The 24818-nt window shown below is 58.6% G+C and overlaps 1 protein-coding gene across 1 annotated transcript; it reads left to right on the top strand.

Moving 5' to 3' along the window:
- Window positions 1–14: 14 nt before the first annotated feature.
- Window positions 15–9689, top strand: TTLL8 (tubulin tyrosine ligase like 8). Its single transcript, XM_035274012.3, is given in 10 exon segments — window positions 15–352; window positions 1518–1882; window positions 3697–3819; window positions 3945–4081; window positions 4149–4215; window positions 6638–7050; window positions 7052–7107; window positions 7110–7138; window positions 7925–8420; window positions 9548–9689. Coding segments are annotated over 10 exon segments (2022 nt in total). The 5' UTR covers window positions 15–24; the 3' UTR covers window positions 9556–9689.
- The last annotated feature ends 15129 nt before the right edge of the window (window positions 9690–24818 follow it).

Below are 24818 nucleotides of genomic sequence, written 5' to 3'. Positions count from 1 at the left end.
GCCAGGCCCTCCCCAGTAGGCACCATGGCGCGCCCTGTCCCGCGCCCCGGACCCCGCAGCCGCGCCTGCTCCAACAGCTGCCTGGGACCCGGACTGGGACCCCAACCCGAACCCCAACCCGGGCCCGGCCCCAATACCGCCGACTGCTGCCCATCAGGGCCCGAGGCCCCCGCAGGCCGCCGCCCCCGCGTCCCCCGCCGTCCGTGGAGCCCCACGCCCCGAGCCAGCCGCCGGCGCCCGCGGGGCGCACAGTGCGAGGGGCCGCCCCAGCACGTTGCTCTGGGCAACCGCAGGACGCTGGGTGGCGCCAATGCGGACTGGGGCGCGATGGGAGCCACTGACCCAGTCCCCGGTGAGCACGACACCCCCACCTCAGAACCGCAGACCCGCCCCCCACCGGCGAACTCCAGGCCTAACCCCTCCCTGGGCCTCCAAATTCTAGACCCCAGAATTCCTAGGAATCCCAGGAACCCAAAGACACCTGCGCAGCTCTACCCACCCCGCCCTCCTCGAAAGCTCAGAACTGCTCTCCCCACCTTCCCCCATCTTCTGGAAACTCCACAGCTGTCCACTCCCCTCTGCCTTCAGAACCCACCTCTCCTCATTAACCCAGACCTGCCCCCAACTAAAACTTTCCCCTCAACCTAGACCTGATCCCTAATTGAGACCTGATGCCCCCAGCCCAGACATGACCCCCTAACCCAGACTTGCCTCACAACCCAGACATGACCCCCCAACCCAGAAGGGACACCAAACCAGTCGTGACCCCAAACCCAGTCCTGACCCCCAATTCCAGACCTGACCCCCAACCTAGACCTGATCCCCCACCTAGACCTGATCTCCCAACCCAGACCTGCCACTCAACCCAGACCTGCTCCCCAACCCAGACCTGGCCCCCAAGCCTCAGAGCTGACCCCAAACACAGACCTGACTCCCCAGCCAGACCTGATGCCCAACACAGACCTGAACCCCAACCCCAACCCCAGACCTGATCCCCAACCCTAGGCCCAATCCTCAACCCAATACCTGACCCCCAGCCCGGACCTGAACCTCCAACCCCAGAGCTGACCCCCAACCTGGATGTGACCCCCAATGCCAGACCTGACCCCTAACGCAGACCTGACCCCCCAACATAGATTTTATTCCCAACCCCAGACTTAAGTCCTTAATCCAGACCTGATCCACAGCCCCAGAGCTGACCCCAACCCAGACCTGACCCCCAACTCAGACCTGACCCCAACCCAGACCTGACCCCAACCCCAGACCTGACCCCAATCCCAACCTCACCTCCAGCCTCAGACTTATCCACCAACCCAAACCTGACCCCCAACTCAGACCTGACCCCAACCCAGACCTGATCTCCAACCCAGACTGCTCCCCAACTCAGACCTGATCCCCCAGCTAACACCTGACCCCCAACCCCAACCTGACCCTCAGCTTGGGCCTCAGAACCCTCTTGCTCCTGGGGCCCTCCACACCCTCCCCGTTTCTCATAACCAGCACACCCCCTCCTCTAGGGGCTGGAGGAGGGAAGGGTGAGCTGTCTGAGGCCAGCATGGAGCCAGAGAGGAAGGGGTTCTGGTCGGCTTCTTTGGATGGAGATGGAGCAAAGAAAAGAGGGGGTATCCTGTATGCCTGCGAGCCAGCCACTCACCCAGAGCTGTGCTGCGGCTCCGAGGCTCAGAGGCAGTTCTGGCTGCAGCCTGCTGCCAGGAAATCAGGGAATCCGGGGGCGGCCACATCACTGAGCTACAGAACCAGGCGCCTTCTTTTGGATGGTCCAGACGGAGGACTCCAGGGGTGTTGGGGGTGCTGGGTCCTGCCTCCTGTGCCCCAATCCCACTGGCCAGCTTCCTGGGAAGCTGGGAAATTAAATGTGTGGGTGTGAAGGGCTCTCCTGGCGGGTCATGGGGGACTGTGCACTTTCCCTTCTCTTCCTTCCTGCCCTTGCCCTCTCTTCTACTCCACAGACACAGCATGATCATTTAATGGCTATTTCTTGATGATATGCTAAGCGAGGGGTGGAATATTCATGCCTCCCCTCTTTAGACCACCTAGGGTAACTTCCTGACATGGCCACGGCACTCGTAACTGTCATGGCACTGGTGGGAGTGTAGCGGTGAGCATGACCAGAGGTCACTCTCGTGACCATCTGGTTTTGGTGGGTTTGGGCCGGCTCCTTCACGGCACCCTGTTTTATCAGCAAGGCTCGTATGACCTGTGTCTTGTGCCGACCTCCCGTCTCATCCTGTGACTTGGAATGTCTTCACCACCTGGGAATGCAGCAGCCGGGTAGGTCTCAGCCTCCCTTTACACAGCTCCCTTTCAAGATGGAGTTGCTCTGGTTCACGTGCCTCGGACGCTTCTGCTGCTGTTGGTTTCTTGGGCCATTCTCCGGCCACACCCACCTCCCACGGCTCTGGTCTCAATGAAGGTGGATGGATTTTGCTGACTCATGGATGGCATTCCTTAGAATATGCCATTTCATGTCTGGCCTCATTAGACGTTTGTCATTTTTTTTGTGTGTGTATATGATGGAGTCTTGCTCTGTGCCCAGGCTGGAGTGCAATGGCAGGATCTTGGCTCACTGCAACCTCCACTGCCTGGGTTCAAGTGATTCTCCTGCCTCAGCCTCCTGGGTAGCTGGGATCACAGGCACACAGCACCATGCCCAACTAATTTTTGTATTTTTAGTGGAGATGGGGTTTCACCTTGTTGGTCTTGAACTTCTGACCTTGTGATCTGCCGCCTTGGCCTCCCAAAGTGCTGGGATTGCAGGTGTGAGCCACCGCGCCTGGTGAGCGGATGTCTTCTGAATTTGTTCTCTAGTCTGTGCTTTACCTCTTCATTTTCTTAACAAAGCAGAACATTTTAATGTTGACAAAGTCTAGCACACTGATTTTTAACGTGGATGGTTAGGGCTTCCGGGGCGGTCTGAGAAACGTTCTCCTGACCCACTGTCATCGTGAAGGCACTCTCCGTGTTTTCTCCTAGAGCCTCTGTGTGTTCAGCTTTCACACGGTGAAGATTAGTTTTTGGGCACGTTGTCAGGCAGCAGCTACAGTTTGCCCTCTCCACACGGACGTACAGTTGTTCTCGCGCCGTCCCCACTGAGGTGCTTCGGAGCTTTAGTCTAAATCAGTCTAGAGCTTCAGTCTAGATCAGAAGTTCGAGACCAGTCTGGCCAATAGAGGGAAAACCCATCTCTACTAAAAATACCAAAAAATCAGCCGGGTGTGGTGGTGCGCACCTGTAATCCCAGCTATTCAGGAGGCTGAGGCAGGAAAATTGTGTGAACCAGGGAAGCAGAGGTTGCAATTAGCCAAGATCGCGCCACTGCACTCCAGCCCTGGTGACAGTGTGAGACTCTTGTCTCAAAAAAAAAAAAAAAAAAAAAAAAAATTAGCCAGGCGTGGTGGCCGGCACCTGTAATCCCAGCTACTCAGATACTCAGGAGGCTGAGGCAGGGAGAATTGCTTGAACCTGGAAGGTGGAGGTTGCAGTGAGCCGAGATCGCACCACTGCACTCTAGCCTGGGCGACAGAGCTAGATTCCGTCTCAAAAAAAAAAAATTACATATGGGGTGACAGGTGCCCCCAAATCTTAAAAATCACCACTAAAGAGCTTATCCATGTAACCAAAATTCACCTGTTCTCCAAAGACGATTGAAATAAAAATATCCTCTTGCCATCTTAGGGAAAAAAGATTTTTTCCATCTATGGACGCTACCCGGTGGTGCGTGCGGCTCTACGGAGGAAGGGCTGGGTGGAGAAGAAGCTCCAGGATGGAGGCACCGGGGTTGCTGCTAGGGTATTGGAGGTGTGAGTCTCAGTGCAGGGCATGCCAGTCTGCCACTGGCATGGTGGGGGGAGGGTCTGTGCCAACCTGAGCGTGCTGCCTGCCCTCGGGTCCTGGTGTGCATGATGGAATCTCTCCGACTCCAGGTCTCCATCGTCCTCCTGGCCTCCCTGCCCCAGGTGGTCATGCAGGGCAAACCCTTTCAAGCCCCTGGCACTGCTCCCTTCTCAGTGTCCCCGTGGCCCCCACTCAGGCTGGGCCTCGTCCTGCTGCGGTGGTTTCCGTAGTCCTGCTCTGCCCCGTGCAGCCATCCCTCCTCTGGCTGCAGCTTCCTGAAGTCCACTCTTCAGGCCCCCACGGTACCCGCTGCTCCTCACTGACCCTCTGCACAACTGTGTCTGTGTCCTCTTGGCCCCAGTGAGACCCAGATCAAATGTCCCCTTCCGCACCCCAGGACATCTGGGCCCCCAGGAATCCTGGGACCTCATGCTCTGTCACAGCCCTGGTGGGATTGCTGTCCTGTGGATGCTCACTGGATGTGTGGGGGCCGCCGGGATGTCCCCAGCCTGACTCAGCACCCACACAGGCACGGGCTCTGCCAGGAGAAGCCTGACTCAGCACCCACACAGGCACGGGCGCTGCGTCTCGTTGGCAGATCGTAAACGTGAGGTCAAGGAAAATCAAGAAACGGCTTTGGAGAGAGTAGAGAACACCCACAATGTGATGGTAGGTCCCCTGCGTGCATCCTAATCAGTCAGCCTCAGCCGATGTGATGGCACATCCCCTGCATGCATCCTGATCAGCCTCGGTCTCTCCACAGCTTCTCACACCATCACCCTGCTCTGTGCCCACTTGCCCATGTCCTGGGGAATGGCAGCCTGGTGGGGGCAAAACCTCAGTCACAGCAGGGCCCCTTGACCCTTGATTCAAGGGCTCACCCCACCCCTTTGGTGCTGGATGAGCCGCTGTGCAGGGGGCAGACCTGGTGCGCCCAGCTCCTTCTACCCACACTGGGCTGGCCTGCCGAGTGCTCGTGGAAGCTGAGGGCCTTCCCGGCGTGTGTGTTGCAGGCCAGGCCTGGCCAGCGAGTGAGCTGGGGTCTCCAGCAACACAGCAGTGTGCCCTCCCACCGCCCCAGCCCAGTCTGGTTTCTCGGGGACACCCCACACTCCCCCATAAAGAGGGCGAAAGGGAAACCAGAGTGGGAGCCAGCATTTGTAGTGCTTACAGTTTAAAAGATCAAATATCCAGGGTATGTAAAGAACTCACAAGTCAGTAATGAAAAGGCAAAATGGGGCCAGGCGTGGTGGCTCATGCCTATAATCCCAGCACTTTGGGAGGCCAAGGTGGGTGGATCATGAGGTCAAGAGATCGAGACCATCCTGGTCAACAAGGTGAAACCCTGTCTTTACTAAAAATACAAAAAATTACCTGGGCATGGTGGTGCGTGTGCCTGTAATCCCAGCTACTCGGGAGGCTGAGGCAGGAGAATTGTTTGAACCCAGGAGGCGGAGGTTGCGGTGAGCCGAGATCGCGGGCACCCTTTTGCCTGTGCCCGCGGGTATCAGAATGGTTGGGGCAGCACCTGGACCCCAGTGCAGGAGAAGTGATGTGTGGGGTGCCTGGTGGAGGCTCAGATATCCGTGAGCCCAGGGTGGAGAGACCCCTGCCTCACCCAGTCCCCTCATGGGCAGGATGGCAAGAGCCTGTGGTGTCCTCGGGAGCGTGCTGTCCACAGGGCAATGTCTGCCAGCCTCTGTCTTTGACTGTTGTGTGACCCTCGCTTGGTGTGAGGGGCTGGGGGACCTGATGGCTGGGCAGGAGTGGGGGCTGCTTTACAAGGGAGTGAGAATCCAGGGAGGCCCAAGAGTCACTTAACAGAGACCTTGCCGGGGGTTCAACTCTGGCCCAGGCTGGGGGCTGTGGTCACGCTGGAAGTCACACCCAGAAGAGGACCTGGGAGGAGCCAGCCTGGGGCCTTGACTCTTACCCGCCCGCTGCCTCTGGTCAAGTGTGCCTGGAGGGGGTCCAGGAACTCACCTGCACAAAAGCAACTCCTATGCAGTGGGAAGCCAGGGCCCCTTCCAGCCACTGTCCCCGGACTTCCAGCTGAGAGCCATGTGCCGTGTGCTGTGTGCCGTGTGCCTGGCCAATCTCGGGGCCTCTCTAAGCTGCTTCTGCATCTGGGACATAAACACGCATCCCAGTGATGGGAGAGTCCCTGACATCAGGTCAGATACGTACTGACAGAAATTAAAGAAAGGGGTTAAATGTTAGCACGGTAGGTCTGAACCCTGATGAGCTCTTTTTGCCAAAATGCTCTTCTACGTGCCTGTATCTTTTTTCTGTGGATCCACTTCCCAGTGGAAATATAACATATACAGTCATGGGCGGTCTCATCCCCCCCCACGAACAAGGCGGAAAGTTCCTGGGCCAACACGCCTACAGTGGAAGTGAAAATGCTTCTGATGTGCATACGGCATAGTGCAGTCTCCTAAACCATGTTAGTAGTTCTAAATCCTGTTTAGAAATAGGGCAAGAGTAGAACTAATTACTGACGATTTTAGGTAGGTGACTGTTTCTCACCCTGTGTCACCAGCGTCCCCTGGCCACATGCAGATGGGGAAACTGAGGTGCAGGGAGGCTCTTGCCAGCAGTGCCTAGATGGGGGCCCTGGGCTGGTGGGCTTCTGCCCTGCCCCCAAGTGCATTCCATGGCATCTGCCCACTGGACTGAGGGTTGTCCTGGGCTGTGTCAGCAGGGGAGCCAGGAGAGTCCCCCCAGCTGGCCTGGGTTCCTCTGGCAGGGCGTGGGAGTCCTTGGAGATGAGGTTCTCTAGAGCCAGCTGAGTGGGCACAGCACTGCTGGGAGGACCAGCCTTGGGCGCCTTCCTGGGCTGATGGAGGCTGAGCACCTGCCCCTCGACCGCCGCCCCCCCACCCCACACAGCACCATCCACTGGTGCAGCAACGTGGTCCAGAAGCACCTGAAGAATGATGGGGGCCGCAGCCCTCTGCTGCCAGCACACAACATGTGGACCAGCGCCAGGTTCCAGAAGTACCTGCAGCGCTGGGGCTGCGGCGCCGCGTGGGGCAGCGCCATTTACCCGTCCATGAAGAAGGCCATCGCCCACGTCATGAAGGTGGCGCAGGATCACGTGGAGCCTTGTAAGAACAGCTTTGAGCTCTACGGGGCCGACTTCAGGCCCTGGCTGATCGAGATCAACTCCAGCCCCACCATGCACCCGTCCACTCGTCACGGCCCAGCTGTGCGCAAAGGTGCAGGAGGACATCATCAAGGTGGCCGTGGACATCGCAACTTCCAACTCCTGTGCAGGCAGGTGAGCCTTGCCCTCCCCTGCCCAGGTGGTGGGTGCCATCCTCTGGGGGGTTTGGCGGCAGCCCCCCGTGTGGACGCTTTGCCACCTGGTTACTCAGCGAGGGTGGAGCTGCAGGCCGCCAGCTCCAGAGGGTCCATGGAGGATGCCAATACTACTCCGTGACTCCCACTCCGTGACCCAGGCCTGCCCTGCCCTCCCGTGGGACTCGGTGCCTCGTTGGCCTTGAGGAAGGGGCTGCTACAGGCGTCTGGGTGGGCGGGGCGGCCCTGCTGGCTCGGCTCAGAGCTCCATCCAGCTTTCCTCCCTCGTTCCCAGCCCCGCCCAGCCCTGACTGATGTTGGAGGTGGGGGCTCCATGCCGGCAGCCTCCAGGCCCATCATGCTGCTCCTTCGCTTTGGCCTGCAGTGTCTTCCACTCCGAGGCTCTTTTGGGGGCCTCCTTCTCCCCTTGGGAACTTCCTGGGGGGGTGAGGCCTGTGCCTGGAGACATGCTGGAGCCATCAGGAAGTGTGGCCGATGCCTCTCTCTTGAGGCCTCTTTGTAGCTAAACTGGAGAAGTGGGCAGCCCAGTCCTTGGGTGTGGGGCCCCCTAGATTGCCTCTCAAGCTTCAGGAAGCCTTGGCTCCCTAAAGGCTCTACAGAGCCTGGGAGCCTCCTGAGGGTCTGCATGGGACCCCAGGTATTCACTCCTGAGTCGGGCGGGGGTCTGTGCCCGACCAGCCCCTCCTGCACAGACTCCACCATCCTGGCCACATCCCAGCACCTCCAACCTGTGCCTTCCCCTCAGCCTGTGGTCAAGCTGCCGCCATTCAGCAGGTCTGACCTCTGTGTGGTGGGCATTAGCGTGAGGAGGGCAAGGAGGCAGGTGCTGCCTGTCTGCAACCTGAAGGCCTCCGCCTCGCTGTGGGATGCACAGCCGCTGAAGGCACGGTGCCCCCTCGCCATGCCAGACCCCACCCAGGGACCCACACGACCGGCTCTCCAGCAAGACCTCGGACTGAAGGATGAGAAGGGGCTCCCTCTGGCCTTGCTGGCACCCCTAAAAAGGCCAGCCGAGAGCGGCAGAGCCGCGCAGCCCACCCGCACCAAGGCTGCCGGGAAGGCAGAGCTCCCTGCCTGCCTCTGCCACCACGTGGACAGTCAGGCCCTGAACACTGGTGACCCCAAAGCCCAGCCTACCAAATGCTCAGATCCAAACCTTTTTAATGTGCACCCCCTGGCGCCTGTGCTGCAGGGCCTGAAGACAGAGGAGGATGCCCTGCGTCCACCACCCAGAGCCCCAGGTAACGTGGGGGCCATGGGGGCTGCCTGCTCCATCCCAACCCTCCCTCGCCAGCAGCCGCTGCTTGGGAGGGGGTCCCAGCCCCGCATGGGGGTCGGGGGCGGGGAGTGGGAGTGCTGACCAGGTGGATAGTGGGGTCCCCTCTGTAGAACCTGGCGGGTGATGCCTTTCTCACTACCTCTGGGGTGTGGCACGGGTCGGGAGGATTTGAGTTCGGGCCTTGAACCGTGCCATGAACAGCACAAACTCGCTGGCTGAGTGAGGTGGGGAAAGTGACCACTGAGCTTTTGCATCTGGTTTTCTGAAGGCTCTGAGGGGCTGAGGTTACAGGTGGAGCCACCATGCTTGGCTCCTGTCAGGCTCTTCTGAGCTTTGGCTAAACCTTCAGAATTAAGGGGCTGCCACTGGGTGCTCTTGGCCTCAGAGTAGCTGAGAAGGATGTAGGGCTGGGACGCGACTGGCCAGCAGGCAGCTTCACCTGTTCCTCCTGCTCGAGGGTCTTTACCAGGGCGTGACGGGGTCTTCAGGAGGGCGTGATGGGGTCCTCAGGAGGGCGTGATGGGGTCTCAGGAGGGCGTGACGGGGTCTTCAGGAGGGCGTGACGGGGTCTCAGGAGGGCGTGACGGGGGTCTTTAGGAGGGGTCTTTAGGACAGCATGCAGGTGTTGCCGCCTCCCGATTCCCGCTGAGGTTCAGGGGCCGGGACTCCACTCACCGAGATGCTGCCTGTCCCACAGGAGGCTAAGTCCCTCCTGCAGCAGCCCCATAGCTCAGGCCCGCAGGGCACACGCCCCGGTGTGGGGGTCACTCAGGAAGGCCAGTGACTCGGGCCCCACCAGGCACAGATGAGTCTCCAGCCCCCACGTAGCCTGCCTGCCACAGGGCAGATTTGCCGTGAGCGGTGCTGCAGACTATGGGAGTTGATGTTTACCATCACCGGGTCATCCGTGGAGGCAGCTGGAGACTTAGCCCAGTGCCAGATTCCCATGTATTTACCCACGTACATTCCTCTTGCCCCCGAGTCTCAGACTTCCAGTCACATTCATTCTGAACCAGTTTCCTTCCACTCAAGACAGTGTTCTTTAGGGAGGCGCCAGCGGCGGGACGCTCAGATGACCTTTTCACACAGGTTCATGACAGAGTCAGACGCTCTGCGGCCGGAGTCCAGGTTGCAGCCGCGCTCCCTCTGAACGTCGAATTCGTCCTTCCACTGTCCCGTCTTCACCGTGGCTCTCAGAGCATCGGCAGAGCTGCCATCCCTCCAAGGGGAGCTGTCTGTCCTACCTGCCAGCTTTAATATGATATCTGAGTACTCACTTTGGTTTTCCTTTATTCAGCCTGGAATTTGAATGTCTTCGATGTGTGCCGTGTGTCATTATTCAGTTATGGGAGTCTCTCAGCCACCGTGTCTTTAAATGTTGCCTCCACCCCGTTCTGTCCCCTTCCCTTTGGAACGCAGACTAAATGCTTGCTAAGCCTTCTCACTTTCCCTGTGTCTCCTGATCTCCCACGTCTGTGTTTGATTTATGTGGCTGCCTAGGCTGCGTTCTGAAAACGTCTCCTCGCCTGTCTCCCGTTCATTTCAGGGTGCTACCAACCCACTGAAGTTTTAATTTCTCATCGTTTTCATTTTCACAAGTTCTACTCTTTAATACATTATTGGATCTTTTTTCTTTTTTTTGAGACAGGATCTCACTCTGCCGCCCAGGCTGGAGGGCAGTGGTGCAGTCACAGCCTCCACTGCAGCCACCAACTCTCGGGCTCAAGCGATCCTCCCACTTCAGCCTCCGGAGTACCTGGGACCACAGGCATGCACCACGCCCGGCTGTTTTTGATTCATCCTGCACCCAGTGGTTTGGGCCTCCCATTTTGTGGGGGGTGTGAGGTGTCTTCTGTCCCCACACACTGGGGTCTTGGGACCCAGAGCTCCAGGTGGCCCTGGTGGTGAAATGTCAGAGGAAGGAACTTTGGGGCCTGGTACCTTTCAGAGCGCCCTCACCTCCGGCTCACCTTCCCTGGCCTGGCCCATCTTCCCTTACCATCTTACCTGCTGCTTTTCCCCATTTTTATGATGCTTTTCCTACCTTATGCTCCTGTTTGGTGGTTTTCTCTGGAAGGACTGGTCTGGGAGTCCCAGACCCCCCATTACTGAGTGCACCCTATGGGCTCCCTGGAACCTGCTGGCGCCCCACTGTGACTCTGACTCCAGCCCCAGCCTCCGTAGAGGGTTGGAGCCCAGGCCTGGACCTCCCCTCCCTCAGCAGGGCCCAGGCCCCACACCAGCTGCTCAGCCAGCTCATGCATGTTCCATTGACCACACACAGACACACGAAGGGCCACAGACACCGAGTCCCCTATCCTTGGCTTAGGGCAGGCCCAACCTCAGCCCTGACTCACTGGACACACTTTCTGGGCACCCTGGTGGGTCCCAGCTGGCCCTGGGTGTGTGGGGACAGAGCCCTGCCCAACAGCACTGCCTGGCCTGCTGCGCCGAAGTTCCCTAGCTGATTTGACCTGCCAGCCCTCGGCCCAGCCTCCCTGCATCTCCCCTCTGGGATGAGAGCCCCAAGGAGCGGGAGCTGCTCCCACCTCGTTCTTCCTGCTGTTCATGCCCTGCTTGTGCCACGCAGGCCCTGGCCCGTCTCGTGTGCCAGGCTGGCCCAGCCCTTCCAGGAGACCCAGTTTCAGGCGCTGCTCAGCTTCCACCTGAGGTTCCCGGAAGCCAAGGGCTGCTTTGCATAGGCACTGGGGGCTCTCCCCACCCAGACCGTGAGGAAGAGTGACTCAGCCTGGGGCCCGGAGTTTGCTCTCAGTAGTGGGTGCCCCAGCACTTCTCGGCCAGGCTGCAGCTGCTTGGGAACTTTTAGCCCCAGAGGCTGGGAAAACTGGGGAGTCTCCCCTTTATCCCACATTCCTGCCCCACCCTGGGATTCCTTCTGTCCCTCCCCCACCAGGTACAGCTGCAACAAGTGTATAGGCTGGGCTTCCCTTCACCCTTCCTGGCCTTGGCAACCTGAGGTTGACTCATGGCCCCAGTACATGGGGGATGGGGATTGGCACAGGCTCACCCCACTGAGGAGGGCTCGCCAGAGACCCGAGACAGCCTCAGGGCAAGGCCAGTGGCTGGAGGCCAGCGAGAGCCAGGCCAAGGTCCCAGCATCTCCGGTTGAGAGGGCCCCTCTGGGAAAAGACGCATGGTGGCCACACCTGCCGCCCTTGCCTGTCCTGGGACACTCGAGAAACGGTGTGGAAGTCCTTGAAAAGCAGCAGCTCCCATGCAGGGGTGGCCTCGAGGAGTGGCCCCACAGTGGACAGCACCTACCTGCTCTTGCTCATCACGGCTGCTACCTCTGAGCCCATGCAGGAAAGGGCACGGGCTGCAGCCACCTCTCAGACCACGGGCACCACATGGGATGCCGGGCATGGGGCCTGCTCCCTCTAGCAGCTCCTGGCATCAGAACAGCCCATGGGGCCTGGTGAGGTCTGACCACAGGTTGTGGGCAGCGGGTCTTCTAGCTCCACCGGGAACCCCAACCTAGGCCTGGGTCAAAGGTGCCAGTGTGCCCAGACCGCCTGCACCAGCTGCAGCTTTTCATGGGAACAGGCACACCCTCAGCCTTGACACTCCCACCTCCCTACTGACCTGTACAGCCGCTGACCTGCCTTGGGACTCTGGGGGGCTGCCCCAGCTGCTGGCCCTCAACTCCAGGCACTGCCCTGTGCCCACCACCCACTTGGTCCTGGCCCAGCTCAGCACCAGGCATCTGAACCTGAGCCCAGGCACAGCAGTGCAGGAGGAGTTGGGGTGGGGGCTGCTCTTCTCCGAATCCCCCAGCTGGTTGGGTCCTTCTAGGCAGGCCTCACCTCGAGGAGAGCTGGATTCCCACTCTGGGGTGAGGGGCCAGGTGGAGGGGCATCAGGCAGGGTGAGGAAGGGGACCTCCCCATCCACAGAGCCTTCACTCCAGAGTGACAATGCCCCACCCCTGCCCCCCTGCCCACGTTTTTAATTTTGAGAAGTAGTTTTGCCCTTGTTGCCCAGGCTGGAGTGCAATGGTGTGATCTCAGCTCACTGCCACCTCTGCCTCTGGAGTTCAAGAGATTCTCCTGCCTCAGCCTCCTGAGTAGCTGGGACTACAAACGCCTACCACTACACCCGGCTAATTTTTGGCATATTTAGTAGAGACGGGGTTTCACCATGCCGGCCAGGCTGGTCTTGAACTTGTGACCTGGTGATCTGCCTGCCTCAGCCTCCCAAAGTGCTGGGATTACTTACAGGCGTGAGCCACCGCGCCTGCCTGGCCTGCGTTTGAGTGGAGGTCTTTCGTTTTCTGAAAGCTGGGGGAAGCAGGTGGGCTCCATGCAGGAGCGGGTTGGGAGCCACCTGGAGCTGGACTTTCCGCTGGGCTGCTCTGGCTGGTGGTGCGATGCCCCCGAGGAGCCTGCCTGGGGGCGTGGCCCTGAGGGGCGTGGGCGTTGCCTGTTGGTGGGTGTGGACTGAGGGACCCACGGGGCGGGGGATGAGGCTAGGGGTGCGGCCGGGGGATGGGCTGGGGCGGGGGAGGACGTGGGCGAGGATTCAGGGGTCTGTGGCCCGGAGTGAGGGTCACCGGGCGTGGGCGCAGCGTCTTGGACGCCGTCCAGAGGCCCCGGGGGGTGTGGGACGTCATGGGGCTGGACGAGCGGTGGTGGGTGGTTGGGGAGGGCTCGGGAGGCGTCTGCAGGTGGAGGAAGGCGCCGTCGGGGTGGAGGGTCCCAGAGCCCGGGGGCGCGGGCAGTCGGGCTGAATGGGGCGGAGGGAGGCGCGGCTGGATGCCGGGCCTGCGCCCGCGGTCTCAGCACCCGTCTCTCCCCAGGGCTGCAGAGGGACCCCCGAGCGCTGCCTTGCCTCGTGTGCGGTGGTCCTGCTGGGCGGGCGGAGCTGCAGCCCGCGGACCCCGTGAGCCGGGACCCACGCGGGGGCCAGGACGACGACCCGGAGCCAGCGCGGGCGCTGGGGGAGACCAAGGTTGGACCCTGCGATCCCTTTGCAGTTGGGCTTCTTGGGGCACAAGAGGTCAGTGGGCCGTGTGGCCATGCTGCCCTGGAGACCCAGACATGGGAAGACTCCCCCTGCCACCCCAGGCCTCGTCCAGGAGGTGGCTGGGGCCTGCCTGTGAGCCAATGGCCTGGCTCTTCTTGGATACTGAGCGGGGCCGATCCCGCAGCCCTCAGAGCCAGCGCCAGAGCCCCCGTCCTCGGGTTGGAGAGGGTGGCTGGGCCGGGGCAAGGGCCTGGCTTCACCATCCTTCCTGGCCTTGGGACTAGCACCAGCCACACCCCATGGGCCGTCCGCACACGAGGTCACTGGCTACTGGCTGCCTGCAGCCCCTGCCTGTGTCACGGTGCTGGGAGGACACCTTCAGGCAACTGGGTGTCATGGTGGGGGCCTGTCCCAGTGAGGCCTGGAGACAGAGAGGTTCAGGTGTGAGGGGCCTTGGGCGGGAGGGACATTTGTCCTTTCTCAAGGATCCTGCTGGCCGTGCCCATGGACGTTGCCTGGGACACCTGCCATGGCTCAGTAGCCCCCCCCCCCGCCTTATAAGGAAGGCTGGACGCCAGGCTGATGGGTGAGGCCCAGCTGCAGTATCTGTCTTACAGCCCAACCAGCATGAGACAGTGGGTGACAGAGACCATCCTGGGCCACCCCCAAACATACCTGCCTGCTGACCACACTGTGGCGTGGAGGCCAGCACCGGGCACTCTGCAAGGCACCATGGCCACAGGCACACTGTGGGCGGGGGGTGCTCAGCCCCATGGACTCTGCCCAGCAGTGACTGCATAAGTTCCAGCCCATGGAGGTGCGGGCAGGGCTGAGGTGCTGGCCCAGGAGGCAGGGAGGTGGGCAGTGGGCGGTGGCAGAAGGGAGGGAGGAGTTCATAGCCATGGCAGGCCCCTGCCGCCTTCCCTCCCCTGGGACCCAGTCCCTCCCCTGGGACTCCCTCCTGTGGCTCCCCGAGCCCACGGTGTGAGGCCCATGGCCTCTCCCAGTCTGGGGGTGGTGCCACTCTTCACACTTGGGGGGTCCTGTGGGTATTCCAGGCAGAACACCCCAGCTCTACACTCCCTCCATCCCCCACCACACACACACACACACGCACACGTGTGCACACACACATATGAACACACGTGCACACACACACGTGGGGCAGTGCCCTTTCAGGAACAGAGGCAGGAGCTTCTCTGCTGCCGAGACATGGTGATTGGGCTGAACACAGAGACTCTGGGCCTGCCCAGGAGAAGAAGAGCCAGGTCACCCAGAACCACACCCTGGTTCTCTCCAACCCCCTGCGCTGGCTGGAGGCAAATGGGAAGCAGTGAGCTTCTGCCCAAAAACTTTCCTACGCATTGGATGCTCCGGAAAAGAAGAGGACTCAGAACAGCTGCCTGAGCAGAAGCCGAGCCCCAGAGTTCCCAGCCCTGGGGGCTGCCCTCTGGAGTGGGGGACCTCACAGTGAGGACCGAGCAGGGGTGGTGGCCTCTCGCATCTGGAGGGGAGCCGAGGGCTGAAGACTTGGGGTGGAGTCTCAGATCCCAGGAGAGGGCTCTCCCTTAGAGGCCAGAGCTGAAGCCAGGGGCTCTGGGGTACCAGATCCCAAGACAGATTCTGCCCCCACTTTGCCAGCCCAGCCAGCTTTCCAGGGCCCTTGTCTACTGTCCCAGCCTCATGCACGCCTGAAGGGGGTGCACACAGGCAATGCCTAGATCCCGCTGGCCTGGAGCCATCTGTGCTCCAGTGGCCCGCCCTGTGGGGAACCCCATTAGGGTGTTTTGGGACTCCAAAGACCTCAAAGTTTCTGGATGCTTCCTTTGGAAACCTAGGAATTCCACAAGTGTGTGGCCACCGTCTCATGGCCCCAGGCGGTGGAAAGTCTCCGGGCTGCTGTCTGCAAAGGGAGCCGTGTCTTGCCAGGAGGGGCGTGTCCGCTTGCTCCTGCTGTGAGGAGCAGCCTTCTCTCCTCTGTCTTTGGGGCTGGAGCCGCTGCCACAGGGCACCCTGCAAACTCGCCCCACTCACGTCCACAGTCTCCAGTGGGAGCTGTCACTGCACAGCCACATGCTGGCTGGGCAAGTACTTGCGTTCCTCAGCCTGACCTGGGGCACCTTCCAGAGCCTGGCCATCCCCGGGATTGCGTAATGTGGCCTGTCTTGTTCTCAGGTAAGCTCCTTCCTCCTCCTAGGCCCTGGTTTCTCCTCAGGTGGGTGTGGCCTGATGCTCTCAGCACGTGGACAGGGACATGTGAGGGGTTGCAGGAGCCTGGGGGCCCCTGGCAGAGCCGGTGAAAGGAGGCTGGGAGACCTGGCCTGACCCTGCCGAACTGCTCTGGGAAGTGTTTGCTAGAAGCTCTAGGCAGGGTGAGCCCACCTCCGACCCACCTGTGACCTCCGAGCAGGCTGTTAGAATCCAGGGCAGAGCGCAAGCCCATCCTGGGCTCCCCACCCCACCCCTCAGGCTGCTCGGAGCCATCGGGAGCCAGTGGCTACGCAGGCTTGTGTAGACACCTGCCAAGGAGACACTTGGGGAAGGTGCCTGGGGGGCTGGGGTGGGGGGGTGCCCCCGCTGCAGGGCCGGCTGACTCAGCCTTACAAGAGAGGGTATTTCATCACCTGCAGGAAGAAGTGTGCCAGCTGTCCCAGGAAGAAGTGCCAGTGCCCAAGGCTGGCCGAGGCACAGAGGGGACACAGGCGTGGAAAGAGCCCGGAGGGGGTCCCGGGAAGGGGGAACTCCCTGAGGACCTGCTGGGTGCACCGTTCCTGGCATGGGGACAGCAGACAGCAAGATGTGCCTTTAGGGTGGTGGCCTGGTCACCTCAGGGGACACTTTCAGGACACCCAGCAGCTCCACAGGGCCTGAGATGGGTCCAGCAGCGGGCTCAGGGAGGGGAGGGAGCGGTGGGTGTGGGTGCCACAGGCAGGCTCCGATTCACAGGCATTCGTGGAACAAGGAAGACAGCAGGCTGGGATGCATGGGGGTGGGTGGGGGAGGTGTTAGCTGGATTCCCTCCTGCAGGGGAGATGGAAAACAGGGAGGGACAGGACTGGGGGCCCTGGCTGGGGGGAGGGAGGAGAAGTGAGAGTTGAGACTCAGAGGTGACTTTTGCCTGTCGGTGGATGGAGGAAATGGTTCCTGAGTTGGGAGACCTGGGGGAGGCAGCCTTGAAAAGTGAGCTGGAGAACCTTGCGGAGGTGGCTGCGGGGTGCCAGGGGGGTGATTGATAGGGCTCCCGGTGCCAGGGGGGTGATAGGGCTGTCTCACACTGCTATGGGCAGGGTGACCCTGGGGAGCGGGTGGGGCCAGGACTGAGCCCTCCCTACTGCAAGGAAAGGGACAGGGGCAGGGGCAGGGGCTCAGGCAGGCAGACGAGGCGAGGAAGGAGGGGAAAAGCTGCAGGGGAGGGGAGAGGAGGGGTTCACAGGGCTGAGGGAGGGTCTCATGGAAGATGGGGTGGGGAGGGCTGACCAGGAGGGGTCGAGGGGTGAGTGGAGTGGGAACCGGAGGTGATCTAGGGGTGCTACCCACGGCAGCCTTAGGCCAGGCGGTGGATGTGAGGGGTCATGGGAGCCCCTGTCCGAGGTGGGAAGCCTGGGAGAGGAGGCCGGGGCTAAAGCCGGCCTGGGGGAACCTGCTCGGGTAGGGGTGGGAGGCTGGGCCTGATGCTGGGGACCTCAGGGGGGCGGGGACCACATGGGGGCCAAGAGAAGCCACCCTGGGAGTTCCCTACAGATACCCCGACGCTTGGCAGCTGTGGGAAACCCCGAGAAGCACAATGGGAAACCCCGTAGCCAGGAGGTGCCCAGGGCCCAGGCTCAGCCCTAGCTCCCCCCATCCCCCACAGTGTGCCCAGAGCCCAGGCTCAGCTCCAGCTTCCCCTAACCCCACAGCGCACCCAGGTCCGGCTTCCTGTGCCCCTTGGGGGACGGGCAGAACCTCATGGACGTCCTTCGCCCCTGACAGTGGCCTCTCCTACAGCCCCAGACACACGGGGCCACTTGGCCAGCCCTGCGTGGGCTTCAGCACTGGCACTGGGTTCAGAGTCCAGGAAGTCAGGAGAAAGAGCTGACCCCCTTCCCATCTCCAGCCCACGCTGGCCTGTAAGCCCCCAGAAGGGGTTCTTTCTCTCCCTGATTTGGAGACAGGGAGTCCAGGCCACAGCTTGTGCCCAGAGGGGCTTCAGGGCACCTGGTGGGAGGGGTGGGGACCCGCCACTGCCCCCCCGTAGTTCCACACAGGGTCCTCACTGGGCCTCCCACACTGCCTCCCTGGCTCCTCCTGTGCCCAAGCTGGTCTGTGCTGCCACCACCTGCCCACCCCACCTCCCACCCTCCTACCCTGCCCCCACCTGCCCACCTCCCACCCCCATCCCACCCTGCCCCCACCTGCCCACCTACCATCCCCACCCTGCCCCCCTCCCATCCCTGCCACACCCTACTCCTGAGCCTGCTGGGATCAATTCCTAGAGGCTGCCCAGGTGAGCCCAGCCCCTTTTGCCTGCCAGAGCCCTTGGCCGCCTGCAGTCAGCTCCGCCAGCCCCTCGAGGCCCTGCTCCTCACCAGGAGCCGAAGCTGGGCTTCCATCCGGCCGCCCCCGTCCAGCCAGCCCTCCACACTCAGGCAACCAGTTTTGTGGCCATTGCAGACGGAGAAGGGTCCCGCATGGCGGTCTCTCTCTGGGGAGTTATCGGGGTGGTCTGCAAATGGGTGGAGACAGTGGGCAGAATGAAGACCCGGAGGCCATCTTAGTGTAGGGTCCTGGGCTGGGACCCTGGAACAGAATTCACTGCGATCCACAGCTCCACACGCAGGCTGAGGGTCAGTAACTGCCACCCACGTGTGGCTCCCCAGGTTTTGCAAATGCCCCGGACGCTGTTGAGATTTGGGGAAACTGGGTGAACTCTGGTCGTCATCTAAACGCATTCCAAAATAAAAAGTATTCAGAAAGAGGCGGGAGATGTAGACACTGGCCACGATGGCTTCACAATTCAAGGAACAGAAGTGGGCCCGACTTTCGCTTTTCCGTGTTCCCACCTGGGCCAGGATCAGAAGTCCAGCTCTCCACCTTGAGCTCCCCCCACTCCCACCCCCACCCCCACCCCCACCCCAACAGTCTGAGCTCGTCCCGTCCATAGAGGGTCAGCTCTTTTCAAGAATGGAGTGCTGTATTGACCAGCGGCTGCACAGTCCAGCACCCCAGCATAGTGGCCTGGACTCCGGGGTCCCACCCTGCTCTGAGGATGCTGGGGGCCTGGACTCTTAGGTCACACCCTCCTCTGAGGGTGCTGGGGACCTGGACTCCTGGGTCCCACCCTGATCTGAGGGTGCTGGGGGCCTGGACTCCTGGGTCCCACCCTGTTCTGAGGGTGCTGGGGCCTGGACTCCTGGGTCCCGGACTCCTGGGTCCCGCCCTGCTCTCAGGGTGCTGGGGTCCTGGACTCTTAGGTCACACCCTTCTCTGAGGGTGCTGGGGACCTGGACTCCTGGGTCCCACCCTGCTCTGAGGATGCTGGGGACCTGGACTCTTAGGTCACACCCTTCTCTGAGGGTGCTGGGGACCTGGACTCCTGGGTCCCGCCCTGTTCTGAGGGTGCTGGGGCCTGGACTCCTGGGTCCCGGACTCCTGGGTCCCGGACTCCTGGGTCCCGCCCTGCTCTCAGGGTGCTGGGGGCCTGGACTCTTAGGTCACACCCTTCTCTGAGGGTGCTGGGGACCTGGACTCCTGGGTCCCACCCTGCTCTGAGGATGCTGGGGGCCTGGACTCTTAGGTCACACCCTTCTCTGAGGGTGCTGGGGACCTGGACTCATGGGTCCCACCCTGCTCTGAGGATGCTGGGGGCCTGGACTTTTAGGTCACACCCTTCTCTGAGGGTGCTGGGGACCTGGACTCCTGGGTCCCGCCCTGTTCTGAGGGTGCTGGGGCCTGGACTCCTGGGTCCCGCTCTGCTCTCAGGGTGCCAGTGCCACCCTGTGCTCTCCAACCTCAGCTCCCATACCATTGTTGCAGGGGTGCCAGGTGCCTCCTGCCTCACAGGCCACTGGGGAGCAGCCTGTCCCACAGACCCTTCTAACCCACAGGAGCCACAAGTCCTCCTCATGCACCTCTGAGGGTGATAATAAATTGGAACCGCAGCTTTCCCCAGGACTGTCCAGGGCCTGTTCACCCAGCCGCACAGTCCTGCCACCACCAGCTCAGCCTCAGTTCCCTCCAGGCCCATGAAATTGACCTCAAGCACCTCTTAGATTTCTAGCCTGCACTCCCCAGGCTCTCCAGACCCCTCTAGCTCCTCTGCCCTCTGTTATTTTCCCGCCTCTCTCCTTAGTTACATAAAGTGTAAGTTGCTGATTTCCTGGGTTTCGGATCGTTCTGTCTCCCACTTCTTGGAATGTGGGCTCCTCTAGAGGAAGAGAGGGTTCACTGTTTTCCTCTTTTCACAAATCCCAGCACCTAGGCAAGCCTGCCACGTGGTGGGTGCCCCGCCGGTGTCCACTTAACAAATGCTTAAGTGGGTGGGGGAGCCGGGGTCTGAAGGTCCACGGGGATTCAGACCACATTGTTTACTGAGTGACCGCGCGTGGCAGCCCTGGGCCAGACCCCTGACACTGAGGGCAGCCCAGCCCTGGGAGTGAGGGCCAGGGCAGGAGCAGGACGGACTGGGGAGGGGGTGCCCGCAGCCACTCACCCTCTCACTGTTCTGTCTCCAGGGCTTCGCCTGCAGGAGCCACAGGAACCGTGAGTACATCTCAGCCCGGGCACGCTCAGGGCCTGACTCCCCCGTGCCCCTCTCAGTAGACCCAGGTCCACCCAGGCCCCCAGGGCCTCTTTGTCCACTGTGGCAGGCAGGTCTGTCCTGCACTGTCCCCAGCAGCCGGGGTTCCCCTTCTGAGCAGGGCGAGCCGCCATCACTCACCTATGGGTGTGGGGCCCTGTACACACAGGTCACCCTGGCTCCTGCCCAGAAATGGGTCAGCTGCAGATAGAGTCCCGCTCCTCCATTTAACTCACAATGCCACGATGCGTTCCAAACCCCGGCCCAGCTGCCATCCCACCAGCAGCAGGTGGAAACCCCTGTCATCCAGCAAACCTTTTCCCTCTGTAAAGTGATCCCTCCTGGGCTTTGCACAAATACCTTGGTTGTCTTTGTAAACAGCGTACATATTTATAGAAGGACTCTGAGTGATGCCGTCGGTACGGGAAGTTGACACTCACTGGAAAGCCCCCACGTAGACAGAAACAGTGCTCACCTAGACAAACATTGCTGTAGCGATTTGGAGTTTTTTCTTATTATTTTTGCCTTTTTTTTTTTTTTTTTGAGACAGAGTTTCGCTCTTGTTACCCAGGCTGGAGTGCAATGGTGCGATCTCAGCTCACTGCAACCTCTGCCTCCTGGGTTCAGGCAATTCTCCTGCCTCAGCCTCCCGAGTAGCTGGGATTACAGGCACGCGCCACCATGCCCAGCTAATTTTTGTATTTTTAGTAGAGACGGGGTTTCACCTTGTTGACCAGGATGGTCTCGATCTCTTGACCTCGTGATCCCTTTTTATCAGAAGAGAGACGAGGTCTCCCTATGCCTGGTTGGTCATCCAAACCCTGGCTGTTCCCAAACTCCTGGGCTCAAGCGTTCCCCCTGCCTCAGCCTCCCGAAGGGCTGGGATTATGGGCGTGAGCCACCCCACCCAGCCCGTTCTAGACTTTTGTGTATGCAAATATACAGATGTTGGCAGAATAAACAGATAAAAATTATTTTATAGAAATTACCTTAGATCATTTAAAGCATTTTATGTATTTTCACTTGAATTTAACAGAAAAATAAAGAGATGGCTAAACTTCAATTAAATGTTTCTTCACCTTAGGGCCGGGCGCGGTGGCTCACGCCTGTAATCCCAGCACTTTGGGAGGCCGAGGCGGGTGGATCACGAGGTCAAGAGATCGAGACCATCCTGGCCAAGATAGTGAAACCTCGTCTCTACTAAAAATACAAAAAAATTTAGCCAGGCATGGTGGTGCATGCCTGCAATCCCAGCTACTTGGGAGGCTGAGACAGGAGAATCGTTTGAACCCAGGAGGCGGAGGTTGCGGTGAGCCAAGAAGGCACCATTGCACTCCAGCCTGGGTAACAAGAGCGAAACTCCGTCTCAAAAAAAAAAGATTCTTCGCCTCAAGGACCTCTAAGCTTAAAATGGGAGATTAGATCAGCCTGGCCCTGTGCAAGGATGACACGTAAGTTTACTAAGCGCTTCATATTAACAAGCAACAATACATACAAAGCATGGCAGGGCGCGGTGGCTCACACCTTTTATCCCAGCACTTTGGGAGGCTGAGGCAGGCAGATCACCTGAGGTCAGGAGTTCCAGACCAGCCTGGGCAACATGGTGAAACCCCACCTCTACTAAGAATAAAAAAAAAAAAAAAAAAATTAGCCAGGCGTGGTGGCACTTGCCTGTAGTCCCAGCTACTTGGGAGGCTGAGGCAAGAGAATCACTTGAATCTGGGAGGCAGAGGTTGCAGTGAGCTGAGATTTTGCCACTGTACTCCAGCCTGGGCGATGGAGTGAGATTCTGCCTCAAAAACAAAAACAAAACCAAAAAAACCTCTTCAGTATTTCTAATGGATTTCCTATCTAGTCTAAGTTTTTTAAAATAGATGATCACGTATTCTGCAGCTAATGACATCTTGTAAACCTGTATGTTGGGCAGAGGGGGTGGATTTTGTGGAATTGACTCAGCTGTCCAGGGCAATGCGGAATGAGGGAATTCCTGTCTGAGTCCTGGTACTAATGGTAATGGTTCCAAAGGTTTACTGTTCAGTATTCGTTTATGGGATGTTTGCACTAGATTTACACAAAGAGGTGTCTTTCTTTTCCTAGTTTGCTGAACATTATTTTATCATGAATAGGTGTTGAATTGTATGAAGCATTTCTGCGCCTATGAAAAGTATGTTTTCTACCTTTTTTTGAGATGGAGTCTCACTCTTGTTGTCCAGGCTGGAGTGCAGTGCTGTGATTTTGGCTCACTGCAACCTCCGCCTCCTGGGTTCAAGTGATTCTTCTGCCTCAGCCTCCCAAATAGCTGGGATTACAGGCACCTGCCTCCATACCTGGCTAATCTTTGTATTTTTAGGAGAGACGGGGTTCACCATGTTTGTCAGGCTGGTCTCAAACTCCTGACCTCAGGTGATCCACCCATCCTCGGCCTCCCAAAGTGCTGGGATCACAGCTGTGAGCCACCCTGCCCAGCCCCAGAGTGTTTTTAAAGACAGAGTGGTCCTCAGCCTCCTCCTCTGTCAACACCAGTTTGAATTCCCGATTCCCCACCAGGTTTTCCCAGTCCCTGCGCTTGTGGCTGCCTCTGTAACCCATTTGTTCCTGTTGAGCCCCTTCTCCCTCCTGAAGTGAGCACATCTGTTAGGCACTCTTTCAGGAAGACTCCGTGGGTGTTATCTGTGTGCCTTATTTTGGGTAAGGCAAAACATATTTATTTCTAAGTGTTTATGATGAATTTTAGTTTCACAGTTATTTCCATGCAGTAACAATGAATTCTGTTCAGTGCCACATCGTTTGGGTGTTTCTGCTTCACCCGCCCTTCCCTCTACACACCCTCCTCTTCATTTTGTCAGCATAGTTGGGAGAAGAGCCCGTTCTTATTTTATACACTTTATTTTACAATGAGCAGCTTCTCCTTCTGCACCCCTTTCACTAACTCTGTATATGTCCTCATTGCTCGTACTCACCGTGAGTCCTTCTCCTCCGTGGCTTCACCAATTTTTTTTTTTTTTTTGCTTTCTGGTTTTGATTCCTTTCTTGGTTAGCTGGAATAGACCTTTGCCTTTTCTCCAGAAAGGGTCAAAAGATACAGGTTTCTCATTTCTTGCATAAAGGAGCTTGTCTTTTTTTTTTTTTTTTTTTGAGAAGGAGTCTTGTTCTGTCACCCAGGCTGGTGTGCAGTGGTTTGGTCTCTGCTCACTGCAGCCTCCGCTTCCCGGGTTCAAGTGATTTTCCTACCTCAGCCTCCTGAGTAGCTAGAACTACAGGTGTGCGCCACCACACCCTGCTCATTTTTGTATTTTTAGTAGAGACAGGGTTTCCCCATGTTGGCCAGGCTGGTCTTGAACCCCTGACCTCTGGTGATCCATCTGCCTCAGCCTCTCAAAGTGCTGGGATTAAAGGGGTGGTTTTCGTCTTTTTGGCCTCACACATATGGATGACAACACAGACACTGAATCCTAAGGCACAGTCATTTCTCTGAAGATTGCTGCATGCCAAGCCCTGGGTACGATTCTCCGAGGGAAGGAAACACCAGCCTTGGGGCCACAGCTCCCCACTCCCCGCTCCCCAGCATGACCCAGCTTCTTATCCCCAAACCATCAGACTTCATTTATTTTTAAATTTTCAATCTGTAGTTATTCTTTACTAGTATATAGAAATACAGGGTTTGGGAGGCTGAGGTGGGTGGATCACTTGAGGTCAGGAGTTCAAGACCAGGCTGGCCAACATGGGGAAACCCCATCTCCACTACAAATAAAAAAAATTAGCCAGGCATGGTGGCAGGTGCTGTCATCCCAGCTACTCTGGAGGCTGAGACAAGAGAATCGCTTAAGCCCAGGAAGCAGAGGTTGCAGTGAGCTGAGATCGCACCACTGCACTCCAGCCTGGGCAACAGCGAGACTCCATCTAAAAAAAAAACAAACCCAAAACCAAAACCAACCAACCAACAAAAAAGAAATACAGTGAATTTTTTTCTTTTTTTTTTTTTTTGAAGCTGAGTCTTGCTCTATTGCCAGGCTGGAGTGCAGTGGCACAATCTCAGCTCACTGAAACCTCTGCCCACCAGGTTCAAGCAATTCTCCGGCCTCAGCCTCCCAAGTATCTGGGACTACAGGTGCCTGCCACCACACCCAGCTAATTTTTTTGTATTTTCAGTGGAGACGGGGTTTCACCGAGTTGGCCAGGCTGGTCTCGAACTTCCAACCTTGTGATCCGCCCACCTCGGCCTCCTGAAGTGCTGGAATTACAGGTGTAAGCCATTGAGCCCAGCGAAAATATCTCACATAATTACCACAGTTACTATTTATGATATCTTTATTCCTTCGGTGCCCTTTTCATATGGGTCTTCTGGTGAAAATTCTTCCAGCTTTTGTCTGCAAAAGAAACCTTTACCCTTAATTTGGAAAGGTGTCTTTTACATGGAATAGAATTTTCTCTTTATCATTGGTTTTTAGGCAAATTCATTATAGTATGCCTTGGTGTCATTTTATTCGTGTTTCTTATATTTAGCCCTCATTGATTTTCTTGGATCTGTGACTTCCGTAGTTTCATCAAGTTAGGAAAATTTCTATCATTTTTTTTTAGTTTAAATTTTTTTTTTATTCAG

Source organism: Callithrix jacchus, chromosome 1 (assembly GCF_049354715.1).
Source record: "Callithrix jacchus isolate 240 chromosome 1, calJac240_pri, whole genome shotgun sequence".
NCBI classification, from domain to species: domain Eukaryota; kingdom Metazoa; phylum Chordata; class Mammalia; order Primates; family Cebidae; genus Callithrix; species Callithrix jacchus.
The sequence above is the reverse complement of the archived record's forward strand: the minus strand, read 5'-3'. Positions and strand labels throughout refer to the sequence as shown.